This window comes from Hakea prostrata, chromosome 1 (genome assembly GCF_041222555.1).
Source record: "Hakea prostrata isolate BN-2017 chromosome 1, UWA_Hpros_2, whole genome shotgun sequence".
NCBI classification, from domain to species: domain Eukaryota; kingdom Viridiplantae; phylum Streptophyta; class Magnoliopsida; order Proteales; family Proteaceae; genus Hakea; species Hakea prostrata.
In genome coordinates, this window is record NC_142600.1 from 79,381,616 (window position 1) to 79,401,167 (window position 19,552).

At 37.8% G+C, this 19,552-nt stretch overlaps 1 protein-coding gene across 2 annotated transcripts; it reads left to right on the forward strand.

The window, feature by feature from the left end:
• The first annotated feature begins 9,261 nt into the window (after nucleotides 1-9,261).
• On the forward strand, nucleotides 9,262-19,447 carry LOC149030329 (rab GTPase-activating protein 22-like). 2 transcript variants are annotated; one of them, XM_089142614.1, is made up of 5 exons: nucleotides 9,262-9,802; nucleotides 12,055-12,190; nucleotides 12,418-12,467; nucleotides 17,388-17,441; nucleotides 17,583-19,447. In XM_089142614.1, the coding sequence occupies exons 1-5, from the start codon at nucleotides 9,510-9,512 to the stop codon at nucleotides 18,820-18,822; spliced, it is 1,773 nt and encodes a 590-aa protein (XP_088998740.1). In that variant the 5' UTR covers nucleotides 9,262-9,509; the 3' UTR covers nucleotides 18,823-19,447. The 2 variants fall into 2 exon arrangements, with proteins under 2 accessions (XP_088998740.1, XP_088998741.1); XM_089142615.1 differs by lacking the exon at nucleotides 9,262-9,802 and adding an exon at nucleotides 9,807-10,055.
• The last annotated feature ends 105 nt before the right edge of the window (nucleotides 19,448-19,552 follow it).

A 19,552-nucleotide genomic window follows, 5' to 3' on the forward strand; every position in this document is an offset into this window, starting at 1 on the left:
GTTCTTATTTTGAAGTCTTGGAGAATAAGTTAAGGGAAAGATTCATTAATTATATAGTTGATCTTTATATTGAAAAAATATATTTGATTGAGTATACAATGTTCTTAGTCTCATGTTATGGCACTTCTGAGGTTTCAAAATTTTTTTCTTCCAATCTTTCAAAACCAAAATATATTATTTGTTTTACTGTTTTTTTTTTAATTTTTTTTCCTTTTCAAGTAACTTCAAAATATTAATCAATCAACTATTAAAAGTTTAATATCTATTTAATAACATTAGGGGAAAATTATATTATTGTATGACTATATTCTATATCATGTCCAATCAATAGAAGAAATTCTGACGGAGTTTATTTGTGATTAGATATTCATTTTCTATAATAAGATAATATAGAATAATATGCTTCATGCATGTTCACAATATTAATGTTGTTGAACACCAAATTAATGATTTTTCATGCCATTACTTATAGAGATTAAGACTTACTAGTGAGTAGTACTTGACTGATTAGATTAATCAACTAATTAATTGTTGATTAATGTTAGTTGAGATGCAAAGAGTGTGTTTGCTTCCTTGTCAGAATACATTGTATGGAACTTCAACTATTATGACTTGTGATTAGTTTATTTAGTTGGTTGCCTGGAATTTCTTATGTAAGCAATGAACATGGTTATAGGAACCCCTACCTCTCTATAAGTGTCCCAATTAAGGCGTTATCAAGAAAAGGTTAAAACTATTTTTTTAATACAAGCAACTTATATTGCAAGGTTTGTGAATAAGAAATGTAAATGATGAAAAACCCATATTAACAAATAAAATAAAAAATAGTTTGCAAATATTGCTTTTAGATTTGTTTATGTTGCCGGCCTCGGGGAACAAGGAAATCACTTTGTCCCTAGCTAATAAATACATGGTAGGTGATGATGTGAAAATGTTCAATAAATTTGAATTCTTTCAAGATTATCAGAGAGTGATTTTTGAAAATTATATTTAATGTATGGATCAAATGAAAGTAAATTTTTATATGTTAGTGCATTAACCATGGAATGAAAATAGACCAAAATGTCATGCATATAAATGTCATGTTGAGGGTGTTCTTTCAGTAGGGGCCTGGGAAGCGGATTGACAGGATAAAAAACCGTGAGGCCCATGGATGGATAGATAGCGTATGTTTTGAGGCCCATATATATATTAAATGAAAATGGGAAGAAAAATCAAAAAGCCCAGACCTTTATTCCAAACTAGTGGTGGATCAAATCAGAAAAGCCCATTCTAGTGCAAGGCTGCAGGCAAGCCACTAAAACTCACCTGCAATTCTATATGTATCGGCCCCGCCACCGATATATTTGGAGATGCCATGCACCAGCACCACGACGTCGGCACCGAGCCGAGCCGAGCCGAGCCGAGGAGATCACCATGGGATTCGAAGTAGAGAACCTTCGTTTTCGCGTCCCTTTTTTACCATGTCATGATTGCTGAATGCTGATGTCGACGAACATGCATGCATGATGCATGGGTAGTTATGTCGTTGCATGCAAGCCCAAAAGGCAGAAAATGGGAGGGTAATGCATATGCATGGGTCCCACTCCCACTCCCACCTTCAGTATTATGTTTTGTCTACTTCTAAGTTGGATTGGGCTTCAACTGTGGTGGTAGAAGACTCAATTGCTTTGTTTTTTTTTTTTTTTTTTGTTGATACAAAGAAAACAAAGATTACAATGCAGTAAGGTTATTCATAGGTCTTTCAATCCAGATCCTATCACTTTGTCTATCTATGGCTTCATGGGCAAGTTCTTGTGCCATCTCTAGCAAATAGATTGGCTTTATTTTGATGATCGATATCCCTTTTAGGGATGATCCTAGTATCAATAGATCTTGAACTAACTCCAGTGGCCATGGCTTTTGAGGACGTGGTATGAAGTCATTGATTTGGTCCCAATTAGTTCAAATAGATTCAACTTGTATGTTGTATTGTCTTGCTTTCTCCATTCCTTCTCTCAGCCCCTTAATAATAGCCAAATTGAAATTGTCCCCATCAAAAACACCACTCCAGCAATGTACAACTTGGTTGTTGATAGTGATTCCCCAACAGCATCCTGTTTTTTTTTTTTTTTTGTCATGTGGTTTACATCACCTGCACAAAAAAGCATTGTAAGAGTAGGGAGAGGAATTGTTGTAAAGTCCGGTGTATGATCAATTTGATCATAGACTGGTGTATTGTCGGGATTTAACCTATCAAGTGGTCCCGGTGGTGCTAGATGGAGGTCACAACACCAGTTACTAATAAATTTTAACACTTTCATGGGCTGTGGTAGTTCATTCCTGAATTTCATTTCATTTCGAACATACCATATACTGAAACAAGTGATAGCTATGATAGCAAACATCCATCTTAGCACAGGTTTTTCAATGTGTGAATTATAAAATAAATCCAAACAGAAGTCAGGAATATTAGTGAAGGGTAGCCTTTCTGTTTTTAAGCCTAACGGTCCTGCTGCCCAGACCTGCCTTGTCCATTCACAATTGAAGAAGAGGTGCCAACTCGATTCACTACTTGTACCACAAAGCCCACAATTATTCAAATTTGTGCTCCATTTGGTGAGAATCTCATTGACTGGAATTCCTGCATTTAGAAGGCGCCAAAAAAAGAGTTTAAATTTAGGATGGATATTTAATTTCCAAAGAAATAACCACCAGCATTTATCAGGGAATAATGATTCTCTATTGGCAACTGTAAGCTGCTAATAAGCCAACTTAGTTGTCAGTTTTGGGGCATCAGAGAAATTTGATTTCCAAGTATCCATATCCAATGAAAGATGTAAATTATGAATAGCTGTAGAAATTCTAGGACAAAAAGTTAGAGAAATTTCAGAAGCCAATTGCCTTCTAGTCCTAATAATCTCAGCAACAGTTACCCCTCTCGGAGCAAAATGTATATTGAACTCCCCAACCGAATTCTCATGTGGTTCCTTGATCCATGGGTCAAACCAGAAGGAAGTCTCATTCCCACTTCTCACCTCCCTAAAGACCAATTTCTTTAGAAAAGGTAAAACAGATCTCAGGCTATTCCAGGTAGTGGAACCAGCTTTTGCTTGTATCTTGGGATCAAAAAGGGTGGTATTGTTGAAGTACTTGGCTTTGAAACATTTGACCCATATCGAATTTGTTTCAGTAAGGAGCCTCCAACATTGTTTAAGAAAAAGGGCTTTATTCATAGACTCCATATTTTTCAGCCCTAAACCTCCCATATATTTAGGTGTACAACATCTATCCCAGGAAATGAGAGTGAGAGACTTACCTTGGCCTGATTTTCCTAGCCAGAACTTCTGACATGTCGAATCCAAAGTTTTGCAGATTTGTTTGGGAAACAAAACATATTGCATGTGATAAAGAGGCACAGCTTGTAACACAGATTGAATCAATATAGTTCTCCCTGAAAATGAAAGAGAGTGGGCTTTCCAACCAGCTAGCTTGGCCTTGACTCAATTGCTTTATTGATCAGTGTTTTCTTCCCCTTCTCATGGATCCAGTTTTTTATCGAACCAAAGGTTTTACTCCTGGTCTTCTCTTTGAAATTTGTTATTGTTATCCCATAAAAGAAGCATTATGCTATTTTTGAAAATACCAAGTTTAACAGTTCCCCTTCCATGGCTGCCACTATGTGATATGGCACCAATACATTTTTTTTTTTTAAATTTGTCTCCATCTAAGATATTCCATCATCAACTATCATAAATTGCTTCTTCATACTGCTTAGGTTGTACCTATACATTACAGACTCTACATTATCAAAACTAAATTAGTTCTATTTGGTTGGAAGATACAAATCCAAAACCTAAGTTTATTAAGGTATATACATGGCTAACAAAAAAAAATTAAGGACAAAAGTGAATTGCAAATTTATTTGCTTATGTAGACCTCTCGGAATTTGAAAAAAAAATCCCAAATGAATTGACTTTTTACTACAACTATTAATCAAGAAACTCAAAGCAAGGGGAATGTTCAAATGAATAACCTAGAAGAAAGTCAATAAAAATTGATTTTTTTAATGTAGCTTTCATTCATCTCCCATAGCAAGATAAATGTTAGTTGTTTTTTAGCGTGCACCTCTCGAGCTTCGGAATGTTTTTTAATAAATTTTTAGATTTTGTGTCTTTAGAATCCCTATTTTTAAATTGTGGAGTGCAACTTGTTATTATTAATTGATTTCAGTTCAAAGGAGAGTCATTCTTTCATATAATCTTACTTCCAAGAAGAATCATCTGTGAGTTGCTATAACTTTCATATCAGAAGAACTGATCAACAATAACAATAGCAGGATTGGATGTGCTAACTTGTTCTAGTGGTTCAAACCACTTAAAGAAGCCACATTTGTTAGGAAAGGCTACACACAACATTGATATAGTTTGTCGGTATTTTGGTACAACTCAGCAATCCTGACTAGGGCTCGCTTCTCACATTTGCATTTTGTATTGGTATACTTCAAATACAATCTTGAAGGATCATTAATACTAGAAGTTGACATCCTGTAAATGCACAAACAAGCAGGTAAGATAAACTTACCATGCTAGTGCTCACATATACATCAGAAAAAAACCATATATTAAATCTATACATTGAGCAATCATAACCCCACTTGCAACTTCCCTAATTAAATAGATGTAAGAACTATTAAAAATGCTCTTTTTTTTTTTTGGTGATTAGGCTTCTTTGCTTTGACTTTATATTATTGACTGCTGCTAAAAACACTTTTTTTTTTTCTTCTGATGATGGGGCTTCTATGCTTTGACGTTATCCTACTGGCTGAACTATATCATCAAACACCAGTTACATCCTTAACTTGAACCTAATTTCAAACGTCTGCATTAGATACTATGTAATAATCCAATAACCAAACTGTACTAAAACATCATCCTAATAATAAGACAATTACGATACTTCGCAACATTCAAGATTGCATGATAATTTTTTTTTAGTCTGATTTTTTTTTTATCTATAATCAAAATCCATGGTTCCAAAGGTTCTTTGTCATCACCGTCATGGATATTTGCAGAGCCACGTTGGGACCGGAGGGGGCCATGGCCCCCCCCCCGTTTTTTTTTCCTTATTTCTCAATCTTTAAATGTGAAATACCACTATTTGGCTCCCCTCCAAAAATTAAAAATTACAATTGAAGATAAAGATGATGGGTACAAATGTCATTCATAATTTCTATCTAATGGTTATCATTAAATCCCTAGTTTTAAGGAATAAAAGGTTAAGTTCTAATTAAAAACTAACTCACGATCCTTGAATTTCTCCTTATATATTATCTCTTATTTTCATTTCTATTTATTCTCTCATGAATCTCCTCTTTTATTCCTATTTTTTCTCTTTTTTTTCTCACACGTCTCACAAAATATTGAAGTAGTTAGCAAACTTTGGAATTTACCTAAATCTTATCCACATCAGGTATTCACTCTCTTTCTCAAATTATTCCTTTCTCTCTCTCACACTAACGAATTTTCTATTAATTTACCTAATTTTTAATGTAGACTATACATTAAAACATAATAATATATTATGAGAACAGTGGGTCCCACATTGGCCCACATACATTCGGCCCCCCTCCATTTTCAATCCTGGCTCCGCCCCTGGATATTTGGTGCTATTAATTACCATTGGTCATCACTAGTTGCCACAAATTCTTCTCAAAAATATAAAACTAGCTCATTTTTTCTTTCTTCCAAATTTACAATTTTTGTAAAAGAACAAATGTTATACTGGTGCAATGCAATAAAAATTATAACATAACATAGTTGCCTAAAATAACACATACAACACTGCTAACCTAGAGTAGTCAACCTGCTTTCAGGCAACTATGTACAAGGAATATTAGCATTAAGATATATGTGTCTCAGCTTTATAAGAAGAGTTGATATTTGGAGAATTTAAAATATAAACATGATTATCAATTTATCACCCTATTTTATAATTTCACATGTTAAAATGGAAAACACCAAGGTGGAATGCCTAATATTACATCTCATTTCAGTCTACAAATAGAATGCACATACATGACAAAACCATAGAGTAAAACAATACAATGAATCTCCCATGTTCAAGTCAGTTGGTCCCATAGTTGCCAATGTCATGCAAAGCTTGCAATTGCCAACTCTCTATTGTTTTTCTAACTTGGCTATCACCTTGGTAACCTAGACATTGCCTTGGCCAAGCTCTCTTCTACACAAACCATATAACTTGACCTTAAAATTGTGGTAATTAAAAGTACAAGTATTTCCTTGACCGATTATTGCTTCCCTTGATGAAGGATTATTAATTACTTGGTGAAGTTTCATGTCTTCTATCAGATTTATACTCCATATTACTAAGTAATAGATTGACACTAGGAAATAAGTACTAGCTGATACAGACAAAACACAGTATTGGGACTCAAAAATATGAAACTAGCTCATTTTTTTCTCAGGTCTAAATCTTTGTAAAAGAAAAAATGTTGTAGTGGTGGAGTGCAACAAACATTATGATTGGTGAATGTTTCATGTCTCCTATCAGGTTTATACTCCATATTACTAAGAAGTAAACTAATACTAGGAAATAAACACTATAGTATTGGGTCTCAAAAATATGAAACCAATTCATTTTTTTTTTCATATCTAAAATCTTCGTAAGACAACAAATGTTGTAGTGGCAGAGTGTAGCAAAAATTAGTACCTACATTAGCAAGAAGAAGAAGACGACAGCGAGCAAGGCTACGAAAAGCGGAAAGAAGAAGAAGAAGCATAGTTTGTACCCTTGATTTGCTCCAAGAAAAAACTTGTTTTGTACCTTCGATCTTTGAAAAAACTCTTGTCGCTCTAAAACCCTACTGTGAGAAAAAACATCAGAGAAAGTAGAAGAAAAAACAAATAGAATATGAAGAACAAGAGATTTCAGCTCACCTTCAAGCTTCAGAGAACGAACACTTTCAAATGCCCTTTTGACCAACACCTTTGTATCAAGAAAAAACTCTTTTTGTCGCTCCAAAACCCTACCGTGAGAAGAAAAAAACATCAGAGAAAGTAGAAAAAAAAAACAAACAGATGATGAAGAACAAGAGCTTTCAACTCACCTTCAAGCTTCAGAGAACGAACACTTTCAACTGCACCTTTGACTTTCTGTCGAGAGAATGCAATAGTCGTTCGAGGTTCTCATTCCGTCAAGTTGAATGGCATGAATCCGCCAATGCCTCACCATTTTATACTTAGGGTAGAATCCACTCATTTCACTCAATCCCCAAAAATGGCCTTGTTCACATTTTTACCCTAAAAATTGAAATCATTGGATTCAAGAACCGCCCCATGTTTTCCAATCAAACAGGGTCAAAAACCCTGTTCATGAATCCAAGGATTTCAACCAACAAGCCTTTAGTGAATGATCGCTTCTATGGGAAGAGTACCGAAGAAAGCCACATGAAAGATGACGTGGTGTGTGGGGGATTTACCCTTCACCACCTATATGAGTGTGGTTTAAAGTCAAAAATAGGATATAAATCGGGGGTATTTTTAGTATTTTAACAAGTTAAGGCATTTTGTTCATATATTTTTTTTAAAATCTATTTTTTTAGTAAATAAAATTTTATTGCAAAGAAGAGCTCAAACACACATTAACTTCTGCACTACAAATATGCAAAAGCCATGGATTTGACAACCACTCACTGGGGAGCCTCATTGACAAGGCTAGCATTGAAATCGAATATGCCATTGGATTAGTAGATATTGGAACAAAGGAGAAATGACAATGATCGAAAGATTGCTTTAGACCCATGATATCCTTTGAAATAACAAGCACTTCTCTAGAAGGAGGGGACTCTTTGAGAACTATTTTCAACAAATCCAGACAATCATTTTTGCTTCAACATTACGAAAATCTTTTTGGCTCGCCAATTCTAGATCAGATCTAAGAGCTAATGCCTCGGCCATCAGAGAAGATATTCAATAAACTCTACTTGAAAATGCAGCTAAAACTCTTCCTTTTTCATCTCTAATCCCAGTCCAATACCGCATTTACTATCATCATCCAACCAAGCTCCATCACAATTCAACTTGATAAAATCCTGTTTTTGGAGGGACCATGTAATAGTGCTGCTATCTAATTCCTTTTGATCCTCAGCTGAGAAGGGATATTGCCTCAAAAAATAGCCATTGCAGCAAACTCCTTATATATGTGTTATTTACTAAATTCATAACATCTTCAGGGGACCACCCACTTGTTAAACATAAATTCAGTTCTCCTTTCAAATATACCACGTAAAGGCAATAAAGGTAGCAAACGCCAAAAAATAAATAAATAAAAAAAATAAAAAATAGTTTAAGCCAATTTATTCTAACAAGGGGCACATCCCAATTTTTAATCTTAACAGTTAGAAATTCTAATCATTAACGATAATCGGTCCTTACCGGTGGCTAAGGGGACTTTTTGTAAGATTTCCGACTGTAAAGAAATTTACAACAGGGGTCGAAAACAACCTGACCAAAAGATTGCCCATACATCAATGAGCATGGAGCGAAGTGTCCGCGATATATTGCCATATGTCGGAGTGGGACAACATGACACCCCCCTCCAACACTAGGTCAACAAGAAGTCGCTGATATATCGCAATGTAACTGATATGTCGCTAATGTCGCTAATATGTTGTCAATGTCACTTATCTCTTATGTTTCTTGTATTTTAACCATATTTTGCTCTGATCTTCAATGTTTACAAGTACATTTTGCTTCATTATCGTCGACTTTTATATTATTTGTATTGATGGGATTTCATATAAATTTGTCAGTTTTCCAAACTTTCAGTTTTGCTCGTAGATAACCGGACATATGTTGATCGGGAATATTAGTTTAGATGATATTTTAGGTTAAAATAATGCTCTCAGTGTATTTATTGACCTCAAGTTAGGCTCCACAATAAATTCAGACTAAAATGATTTTAAATAACACTCAAAATTAGGAGTCAATTTTTCATCGACATCCTTTCAAATGTCACCCGACATATAGTGATATGTCGTCGTGTCGGTGATGTGGCGGGCCACCGACAGGGCGATATGGAGCGATTTTTCAAATCTCGTCAATGAGCGCAAAATAAGAGGACAAAAATGTCATTTCGCGCAATGAAGGAGAGACAGCTCTGGCACTAGCTGGTTCACCACGGGCCCACAAAAGACGGTGTGAAGCGGCTAGGTATTTGCAAACGTCCGTCATCTCGCCAGTCTGAACGACTAATCTTTATATCTGTCTCTATAATCCTCTCTCTCAATCTCTGTAGGTCAACTTTAGAAAGAGAGGTAAAGAGAACGGAAGAAGCAGAGAGGATTCACCGAGTCGAGAGCGAGCGAGGTGGGGGAGAGAGAGAGAGAGAGTGAGAGTGAGTTATGATCAATATTATAATGATGACGGAGGAGTCCGATAGGTGACGTTAATGGTGGTGGTGGTGGTGGAATGTAGCTTTGAGTTTCAGGGATATAAAGCAGTCGGGTGATGGTGGCGTTGGTATCATCGCGATCGCGCGGGGGGAAGAGAGTGGGAGTAATAGCAAGGTTGCTATCGATGATATTGTGGAACTCAGGTAGTTATGGTCAGGGAGGGTTCGCTTCAGTCGTCGAAGGTGGAAGTTTCAGCAGCAGCGGAGGAAACAAAGCTGGAAGCTTCATCGGAAGTATTGGTGGAGGAGGCTTCTGGCGTCCATCGGCGCCTTCTAATGTCGGAATTGCGATCGCAGTGACGGCCATGGCAGGCATCGCCTTGGCAGCCACCATTGTCTACTCCCATAGGTAATTTGATACCACAATAGCAACAACCACCAGAATAACCCTAGACAAAGTAGTAGGAATTAGAAAAAGGACACAAAGGGATAACCTAAATGAAAGCCCTCCGCCGCACGCATACTTCGACGTCGCCGTCTAATTCGAACCCCTCCACCGCATCGCCGTCTCCGTCTCCGTCTTCATCTTCATCTTCATCGTGGGTTCATTTACGCTCGGTTCTTTTCGTCGTTGCTTCTTCCTCACCAATTCCATCTGATCGGTGAGTGCACTTTTCGCCTTTTGTTTCCACCCGTTATTCTACTTCCTGTCTTTCTTTTCTTTTTTTTCCTGTGTTCATTGTTTCCGTTACCGATCAGATCTCGGGATATTCCCGTACGTTCTCGATTCACTTCTCCTTTATCATCCATTTCTTGGATAACATTTCTTCCTCTTTGATTATCTCGAATATTTTTTCCAAGAGTTTGATGTTCGTCTTGCCTTGTTGTGCTTAATTTGTCCTTCATTGTCTTGGAATTGTTTGTTTTGGGGTAGGTTTCAACAGTGGGGTGCGCTTTTTTTCTTTCTTTCAGGTTATATATAGACAGATCGATAGTGAGTAAGACTGGATTTTATTTTAAAGTTTTATGTTCTCCTCAGCCTCTCTTCCCCATCCTTGTATAGAGTTGTCTCTGCATTTTGGCAAGTTTTGCTTCATACGATGCTCAAGTAACCTCCCCCGGGTCCTTTTCTTTTTCTTTTATGTTTCATCTGTTGCCCCTTCTGTCACACCTCATATCTATAAGTGCTTTGGGAGCTTGAGTTGATTACTGTATCCTCGAAAGGCTTTGATGTAAGCCAGAGTGGAATATGTCAGAGAAAATGGGTGTTCTGTCTGGATGTTATGGATTAGGTTTATTGTGACGAGGAATTCTTCCTTTATTTTTCTCATTTTATTTACATAATCTCTCATATCCAATTGTTGAATTCATGGTTATTGAAGCAAATGGCTACAGTAAGAGCATGTGTTCAGCTCTTGGAGCTCTGTTACTTACAAACTCTAGGATTCGTCGTATACTGAGTGATGCAGTATCATTAAAGCTTCACAGTAAATTTCCTTTTTCTTTTTCTTTTTTTTTTCTTGGGGGGGGGGGGGCAATAGTTGCTTTATGTTGGAGGAATGAAGAAAGAATTTGCATGTGGTAATAGTTTCTTGTTTGAGTGCCTTTCTTCTGGAAGTATTTGCCTCTTAATCATGGAAGTCTTCCTTTGTAGTTAATTGAGTGCTTTTGAATCTTGTCTTCTACTCAATTTGCTCTTGATTCTTGAACTTTTACTGTCAATAAAGTATTCATCTTAGCTCTTAAGCTTAAATTGATAGAGCTTGGATGAAGGAAATATTGGAAATAAGCTTTTCACTTGAGGATTCCCTTGGGCCTACAAGAGTGATTGCATGCAGTAATATACTTAATTTTCTAGCCATAGTTTTTAACACTTTGATGTTGGACGTATGAAGAATCATATTGGGAGTAACTCATAGGAAAAATGTGAAGCTTTAATGATTTGCAGGATTCAGCATGCATGTCATCTGATCAACTTAGTATATAAAGACTTTGGTACTGAATTTGTGTCACCCTGTCCTTATTTATCTATTGTTTGCCATCCTAGGGTGCTTACTTGCTTTCATTAGTTAAATTTCTACATGACAGTGCTAGAGGGCATTTAGTATTTATGGTGGAGTCCATGCTTCCGTCTTTTTGATGCTTGCAGATTGAATTCTTTCCTTTCGGTATCTTTGTTCAGTTAGGAGGAGAAATAACATGAAAGTGGTATGAGTTCTACTGGTAAAAAGAAGGGCCAAGTGATTGGACCCTTAACTAGCTTGAGCCTATGCATTGCTCTTGAATTAGATGTCCATCTATCGTCATGTTGTCTCCTTTGGTGCTTTCAAAAATCCACAACTCTTCCCCATTCTAGACACTCATATATGTTATTGGAATAATTCTTTGTCATAATTTCTGAAGCAGTTGCAAGATTCTGCTTTTCATTTTCTTTTTTCCACCGTGATGCTTGGGCTATTGTGGGTGTATCCATCCTTGTGGTTTTATTTTGGATGTGTTACCAATTCTAATTTTTCTTGAAGATACATTTTTGAGCCATATTATATATGTTTTTATATTTGATGTACCATCATAAACTGTTTTCTCTGTTGATTAATTTAGCAGCACCTAGTTGTGATTGCAAGAGCTAACTTCTTTTATTTTCCCCCTTCTCATTGACAGGGGTAGTCTAAAATCACCGTGGTCTCGTAGGAGAAGAAAACATGCCCTTTCACCTCAATTTTGGAAAAGCCTATTTACACCAGATGGGAAACTCCGTGATGGTGGTCTGAAGTTCTTAAAGAAAGTTCGCAGTGGAGTGAGTTATTCTTTCTCTTTTTTCCATTATATGATTTCATTGCAAATGTCTTACTACTTTGTCTTCCTTGCATTTGTAGTTGTTCTATTCCTTCCTTTTACTTTGAATATCTTCGCGAGGATCCATGTAGCTGACCCTGACCTGTTGTTGTCATTGTTGTATTTTGCCGTTGCATGATATCTTTCTTACTCTTGTTGGAGAACTCATTGCTTGTATCTTTAATGTAGGGTGTTGATCCGAGCATCAGGGGAGAGGTTTGGCCATTTCTCCTAGGAGTGTAAGCATTTGATTTGTTCGGAGCTCTCTTTATCTCTCTCTCTCTCTCTCTGCGTCATGTATCATGTAACAGATATAATGCCAGGTACATGATTATAATAGGGTGTGAGAGGTCGTCAGGTGTGGTGCTTCCAAATAAGTATCTAAGGTCTTTGTTAGAAGAAGTCAAATGTTGGATTGTTGCTAGCTTCCAGCTTCCATCAGTAGCTTTTGCACTTACATGTTCCCCTCTGTCAGCTCTACTCCATGGGTCTGCTTTCTGAGCATGTCATGGGATTAAACCTGCCTGTTATTTCTTGCGACGCTTTTTGAAGAATTTCTTTTTTTTTTTTGGGATTTTTTTCTTTTTTCTTTTTTCGGAAGAGGTTGTGGAGTGAAAGTAGATAAGGACATATATATCTGGACTGAAGAAAGTTGTAGAAAAGAGTTCACCCCATCTTGGAAAAAGAAGTATTATTTTATGTCTTCATTTCTGAAGATTTCTGGTCTTTGACATGCTTTAAATAGGAGTCTTAATTTTAGTAGCTATGTCAACTTATCATGCCACCATCAATTCTTTTCAAATTAGTCTATTGCTCTAGATTTTCAAAATAACTTAATGGATATTGACGTAATTAAACTGGCTGGGTCAATCAACAAAAGCATTATCATTCTATGCAAGTTCCATGTGTCAACTGGTTTCGTCTTTCCTTCGGTTCTATGTCTTTGCATACCTAAGGTTACCTTGCAGTCCGTGTTGAAATCTGCAAGTTTGTCCTGTTGACAAAAGAACATCATCTGTGTCATTACTTAAGCTTGAAGTTGTGTATTCCTGTTGGAACTAAGTTAGAGAAGAGGAGCAATCCAAGATAGAGTCTCAGAGTTGCAGGGGACAGAGGGGATCTCAAATGAACTACTCATGGAGAGTAAACCCAACCAAATTCCTTACAATTCTCCATTTTCAATTTTAGATACATGCATTTGTATAAGGAGGCACAATGCAAGACTCTCAGATTGAAATAGTTTCTTGCAATCCATCTCCTGTCCTACTCTTTAGACCAAACCAGTCTATTCCTATGTATCCAATGTAAAACATGAATAGAAGACAAAGAATAACAAATCTATTCCAATCAATGGTGGACTAAAAACCCAGGTTGAACCAGTTTTGTCTGGGTTTTAGGTTTTCAAAATCATCATGATGGTTCCACCAGTTAAGTGCTACTTCAATTCATTGTGGGGGATTCTGTAGGATTGTCATGATGAACTGATACAGATGAATTCATCATCATTATAAAAAGGCCAGTGTGGAAAGGAGTGAGAAGTGAAAAGTTGGTGTATGCATTGAAGCAGTGTTTTTAATGTAAGAGAGGGCTAGTTGATTAGTGTTCTTTTGTTTTTTAACTATCTTAGATTTGATAAAGTTCTTCCAGAATAGTTGCATAGTGTTTGATCTGATTGGATGAGTTTTTGATTTTTAATTTAGGTAGTTGTACTTGATAGGCCAACTATTGCAATCTAAGTCAAACTTCAGTAGTTCTAGTTAATATCAATGACAACACACTTTTTTATGTGTATAAAGGTGTCCCAATGCATGAGGCTCCCACTACTCCAGGGTTTGAGAGGATGATGTGGGGCCAGTTCTCCGAAGAATTTGTCAACCAACCTTTTAGAATCCAAGAAAGGACTTCTGGCAATTTTGGTTATGGTATCCCTAAGGTGAAGATCGGGAAACTCCATGAGAATCCAAATGCATGGCCATGTGGAGGTTAAAAGTATTTGTAAATAATGTCTGGTCAATGCAAACTACTAGGGATAATTTGCCAATGAGTGGATCTTAGAGGTATCGGGTGAGTATTTTGGAGATGAGGAATTAGGCTGCAAGCCTGCAACTTGAAGGGAGTGTAGGTACTTAAATGGGATATGATCCTCCATGTTTGGGACAAAGCTAATTGTTACAGTGGTGTAGATCTAACCTTGAACATTGGGTTGTATTGGGAAGTTCAAAAATTCAAAAGGGATTAAAGGTGATAGGAAAGGGAACGTAGTGTTGGCTACCAAATACTTGGATGAGCAGAGCCGCGTAGTACTGTGGAGTGAACGGAATGGCCAAACTGAGATGCCCTAAATATGATCATAAAAGGTCCACAGGTCGCTGAGTTCTTGAATCTCAAACCACAGTAGCTTTAGGCCCTCTGTTGATGGTGTAATTGACAGAGGTTATTGATCAAGGTTGCAATCAGGTCTTCACACATGTAGAAACATTAGTGTTGCACTTGCACAACAATTGTAACAGCAGGGGGTCGATTGTAAGGAGGAAGAAAATAGAAGAATAGACATTTGGGGATAGAGTTTCAGGTCTCTCAGCCTTGTAGCCCTAGATTGACAAGGATCAAACAGGGGCTAATTACACAAGGATTTTTAATGAACAGGCAAGTTTAAATGCATCAAAATTGGATCCCCCCCCCCCCTTCTTCCTGTCCCCCTGCATGGGATAAGGGTCGGATAGTTGGACAGGACTGTAAATGTTTTTGCCAACTTCTTGATTGGGTTCTTCCGGGTGGAGTTTATTTGGAAGCGTTTGTAGGAGATGGTTGGGATGTTGCATACAGGTTAGTTTGTCAAGAAATTTGGCGGATGGAATGGTTTTGAGAGGGGTTGGATCTTAGGTTTGGTTATTAGGAGCATGGTGGGAGATCTTGCGAGATCTCGCCATTTTGACATAGCGAGACGAGATGAGAGGCGAGATCTGCGAGATGGGAGATCTCGCCACATCTTGCCATATCTCGCCGAGATCTCGCCTCTCTCTCGCTGCAACCATAAAAAAATTGCCAGAAACTTGATTTTTTGTCGGAATTTGTTGGGGATTCCACTTCTAAACATCTTTAAGACATCTAAAACATCAAATTATCATCATTCAAGCCTATTTCAACTAGATCTACAACAAAGGTAAGATTTTCCCCCAAATTTGAATTTTTTTTCAAATAGAATATTCTACAATGGGTGTGTGAGTTTAGTGTAAATATATGTTGATCCACAAGCTTTGATCTAACTTTCATGGAAACCAATTTAATGTGACATTTAAACCTATATGTGACATACTATAGTGATGAGTTGACTTGGGAGTCATATGTGGCCACCGTTCAGAATTAGTTGATGCAGAATGCTGAGTGATACTCTTGCGGTCTTGTAGTCTTGTAATCTTATTACTCACATACTCTTGTGATTGTGATTGTGAACTAATGGATTATGATTTATGACTTACTAAAAGTCTAAAACTTCTTATGGTTGTAAAATTTTGAAGCCATTTAAGTTCTTTGATAGTTTGATGTGTAATGTATTTAATACTTTATAGTTTTTTTTTTTTTGGGTAATCTTTAATACTTTATAGTTGATAACATGAATTACTTGATATCTCTACATTTCGGTTTTACACATAGGGTTGACTTAGAAGACGTAGTTAGGGTTATTTTCTCACAATTCTAAGGCCACCAATGTGTTCAAAAGGCCATAAATAGATTAAATACCAAATTTCAGCCCAGCCAGGGCCCTAAAACCCACCGAGATGGGTCACCGAGATTACGCCAAAATTTTGGTAGATCTCGACCGAGATCTCGCCATCTCGGTCGAGATCTCTCTATTTTGGAGTGGCAAGATCTCGCTCAAGAGCGAGATCTCCCACCATGATTAGGAGAAGGAGCATTATTGATCGAATCAATCAAACTCACTATAGTATAGGTTTTCTCGGCGACTGCTCAGTTTGTTAGAGGATTGTGAATAAAGATTGAATCTTGAACTTGGAATGAGATCAAGAATGAGATCTTGAAGAACTTGAAAGAAAGTTTCAATTGGAAGTTCCTGGGCTTTAGACCGCCATGTTTTGATTGGATCAGATTCCATTCCTACCATGACCTTCTGGTCTTCACACCATCGAGTCAATTGGACCAAACACAATCCCACCGAAATTTAGATCACAACCTCAGTTTTAGCTCTCACAAGGGATGAAGAAGGCAGCAGCAGCTTGCAAAGCAATTTTATTGAAAAAAATCTGTTTTTCAATACTTGCACCTATTACAACCTTATATAAAAGGACTCCTAAGAGCTGATGCATATTTATGGGCAGCTAGTGCTTGCCTTACTAGTATGAAAAGAATTAGAAACTTACAAGAAAAGGAAGCAAACTAAATATAGAAAATTAATCATATTTTCCAAATCTGAAATTAGAAACTAAATCGAGCTAAGGTTGCTTAGTAGACCACCACACAGTGAGAGAATAAATCTAAAATAGAAACAAACTGGACTCTTGAGTCTTCCATGCATTTTTAGACAACTAACTCTTCTAATAAAGCATCCATACAATCTGGTCTTGGGCCCCAAAAGATCTCCCTAGTAATATTCCAATCAAGGTAAATATGGAGCTGTGACATTGTTCACCTGAAAAGTGTTGTGGTCTTCTCTTCATGTTTTGAGCTGCTTCCAATTATTTCCTTTTGAAGCTCAAATTGTAGGGGCTGTAGAGAGCCCCATCTTTATTATAGCTCTCAAAGAACTAGCCTTGTGTATGGTCACATGGTAATCTCTTGCAGTGATATGTATGGAATGTTCTGGATTGGGCAGACGTAAAATTCCATCCCCAAATTCTGTCCTGCCTCCCATGCAAATACATTCATCTCCCAGTCATCGAAGCATTCTTGAGTACTCTTTTGGTAGTCTGTAGTTTCCATATTGTTAACTCCTCCTGAGCTGAAACTTGACCTGTGAGAAAATAGACTCTCATACAATTAAACTAATTTCCTGTAGTATATTCTCTTCTTCTGAACGTCCTTTTTCTACTATTGGTGACAATTCCTTCTGTAACACTGCTTAGATAGGAACAGTTAATTGCATGGGTGAAGTTTTACCTGAATTTACCTATGTTCTTATCCTTTGGTGTTTCTGTTAACAGCTATAACTTGAACAGTTCCAAGGAAGAAAGGGATTCCATCAGAGCTCAGAAAAGGTAGCATTTCAATTTAATTTTATCAACCTTGAAGCTTTATCAAACAATGTACGTTTATGTGGATCTTGGAATTTTTTCATGGCTATTATATTTTTGTACACTTGGCCAATATATCATTTTTTTTTTAAATTGGTGACACAGAAAGGAGTATGAGAAACTGCGGAAACAATGTAGGCGGCTATTGATCTGTGATGGTGACACCTTAAGGCCAAAAGAAACATGGGGAACTGGTAGCATGAGGGAGAGTGGAAGTATGGTCCAAGACCCGGACTCTCCTGGCTCAGAAGACATTGTCAGTGCCAGGGATTCCCTTTCCACTGAAGAGGGGAACCCAGAGGACCTGGACTCTAGCCGCCTTGTTCATGATGGGGTGCTCCAAGTCTCCAGCTCATTGGTTGAAGGAAATGGCTGTAACAGTGAAGTCACTCAAGCAGATACTTCTTTTGTGAATGCAGAGTCATCTGATTCAGACTCCTCTGTTGAGGACCCTGAAAGCTTGGAGAATTTTGATGAGATTGACCCTGACAATCCCTCCAAGGAGTACCCTTCTCCTTTGAGGACAAGTTCCTCCAAACCCTGTACTTCTGAAGATTTTACAACGTGGCAAAGGATCATCCGCCTGGATGCACTGCGGGCAAATACAGAATGGGTTGTATACTGCCCAAGCCAGGCTGCAGTTCTGGAATGCAGGTCACAGAAATTAGCCGAGGCTGTTGGACTGAAGGACTATGACCAACTAGAGCCCTGCAGAGTTTTCCATGCGGCCCGCTTGGTTGCCATACTGGAAGCGTATGCACTATATGATTCAGAGACTGGGTACTGCCAGGGAATGAGTGATCTACTTTCGCCCATAATTGCAGTCATAGAGGACGACTCTGAGGCCTTTTGGTGCTTTGTGGGTTTCATGAAGAAAGCTCGGCATAACTTTAGGCTTGATGAGGTAGGGATCAGGAGGCAGCTGAAGATTGTGTCAAAGATTATCAAGTGCAAAGACTCCCATCTCTACAGGCACCTTCAGAAGCTTCAGGCTGAGGACTGCTTCTTTGTTTACAGGATGGTGGTGGTTCTCTTTAGAAGGGAGCTAACCTTTGAGCAGACCTTATGCCTGTGGGAGGCGATGTGGGCAGATCAGGCAGCAATAAGAGCTAGGATTAGCAAGTCTGCATGGGGGAGGATTAGGCAGCGTGCACCACCAACTGATGACCTGCTACTATATGCCATTGCAGCCTGTGTATTGCAGAGGAGGAAGCTGATCGTACAGAAGTACAGCAGTATGGATGAGATCTTAAGGGAGTGCAATAACATGGCTGGACAATTGGATGTATGGAAGCTTCTAGATGATGCACATGATTTGGTGGTAACGCTCCATGATAAAGTATGAAATCCTCCAAGATGCACCTCTTAGGAGTGGGGGCAGTAGAGTAGAATCATATGAATGATTCCTTTCACCCTAGAGTTTTGAAGCTTTGGAAAGAAAGAGAGCCTTTCCCAGTTTCTTCGAACTGCATATCAAGAACATCGAATCACCATTTCCTCTTTCAATGTACCCCTTATTTGTTGCTCGCTTGTTGGGCTTAGTGAGCTTTGGTGGCAGGAAAAGGGGAGCAGGGGAAAACCTTTTCTAGTCATGCAAAACAATCAAATTCATTACCGAAAGAGCTACACTTGGTATTGCACAGCGGGGGGGTAAGACTTCGATTAGTGAAGCTCGCTCACCGTAGGTAAACTAGACGCCGGCTGTGTCGGTGATAACTCATGTCTAGCAACCGTTCGAAACGTGATATATCAAATAAGAAAGCCGCATCATAGATCCCATTAAACTCTTCTTTGACAAAGTTTTCAGTTCGGTTGATAAACATCATAGATTTTTATTCCAAGCTGTTCCTGATAACACAAGCTTGTGGGCACGTAGATGTTGCGAACTTCGGAAATGTCAGTGGACCACCATTGTTCACTCTCTACCAATGTGACCCTAACCCGAGGCCTATGGTATGGTACATTCTTTTGTGTTTTTTTTTCCTTTTTCGGCTCAATTCTGTTTGTAATCACCTGAAAGTATCAATGTACGTTCGAGATTCCAACCTTAATGGAACTTAACATATCAGAACTTT

Coding starts and splice junctions, on each gene's coding strand:
- LOC149030329 (XM_089142614.1), top strand. CDS start 9,510: ATGGTGGCGTTGGTATCATCGCGATCGCGCGGGGGGAAGAGAGTGGGA. Junction 9,803..12,054: donor ACCATTGTCTACTCCCATAG/GTAATTTGATAC, acceptor TCTCATTGACAG/GGGTAGTCTAAAATCACCGT. Junction 12,191..12,417: donor TAAAGAAAGTTCGCAGTGGA/GTGAGTTATTCT, acceptor TCTTTAATGTAG/GGTGTTGATCCGAGCATCAG.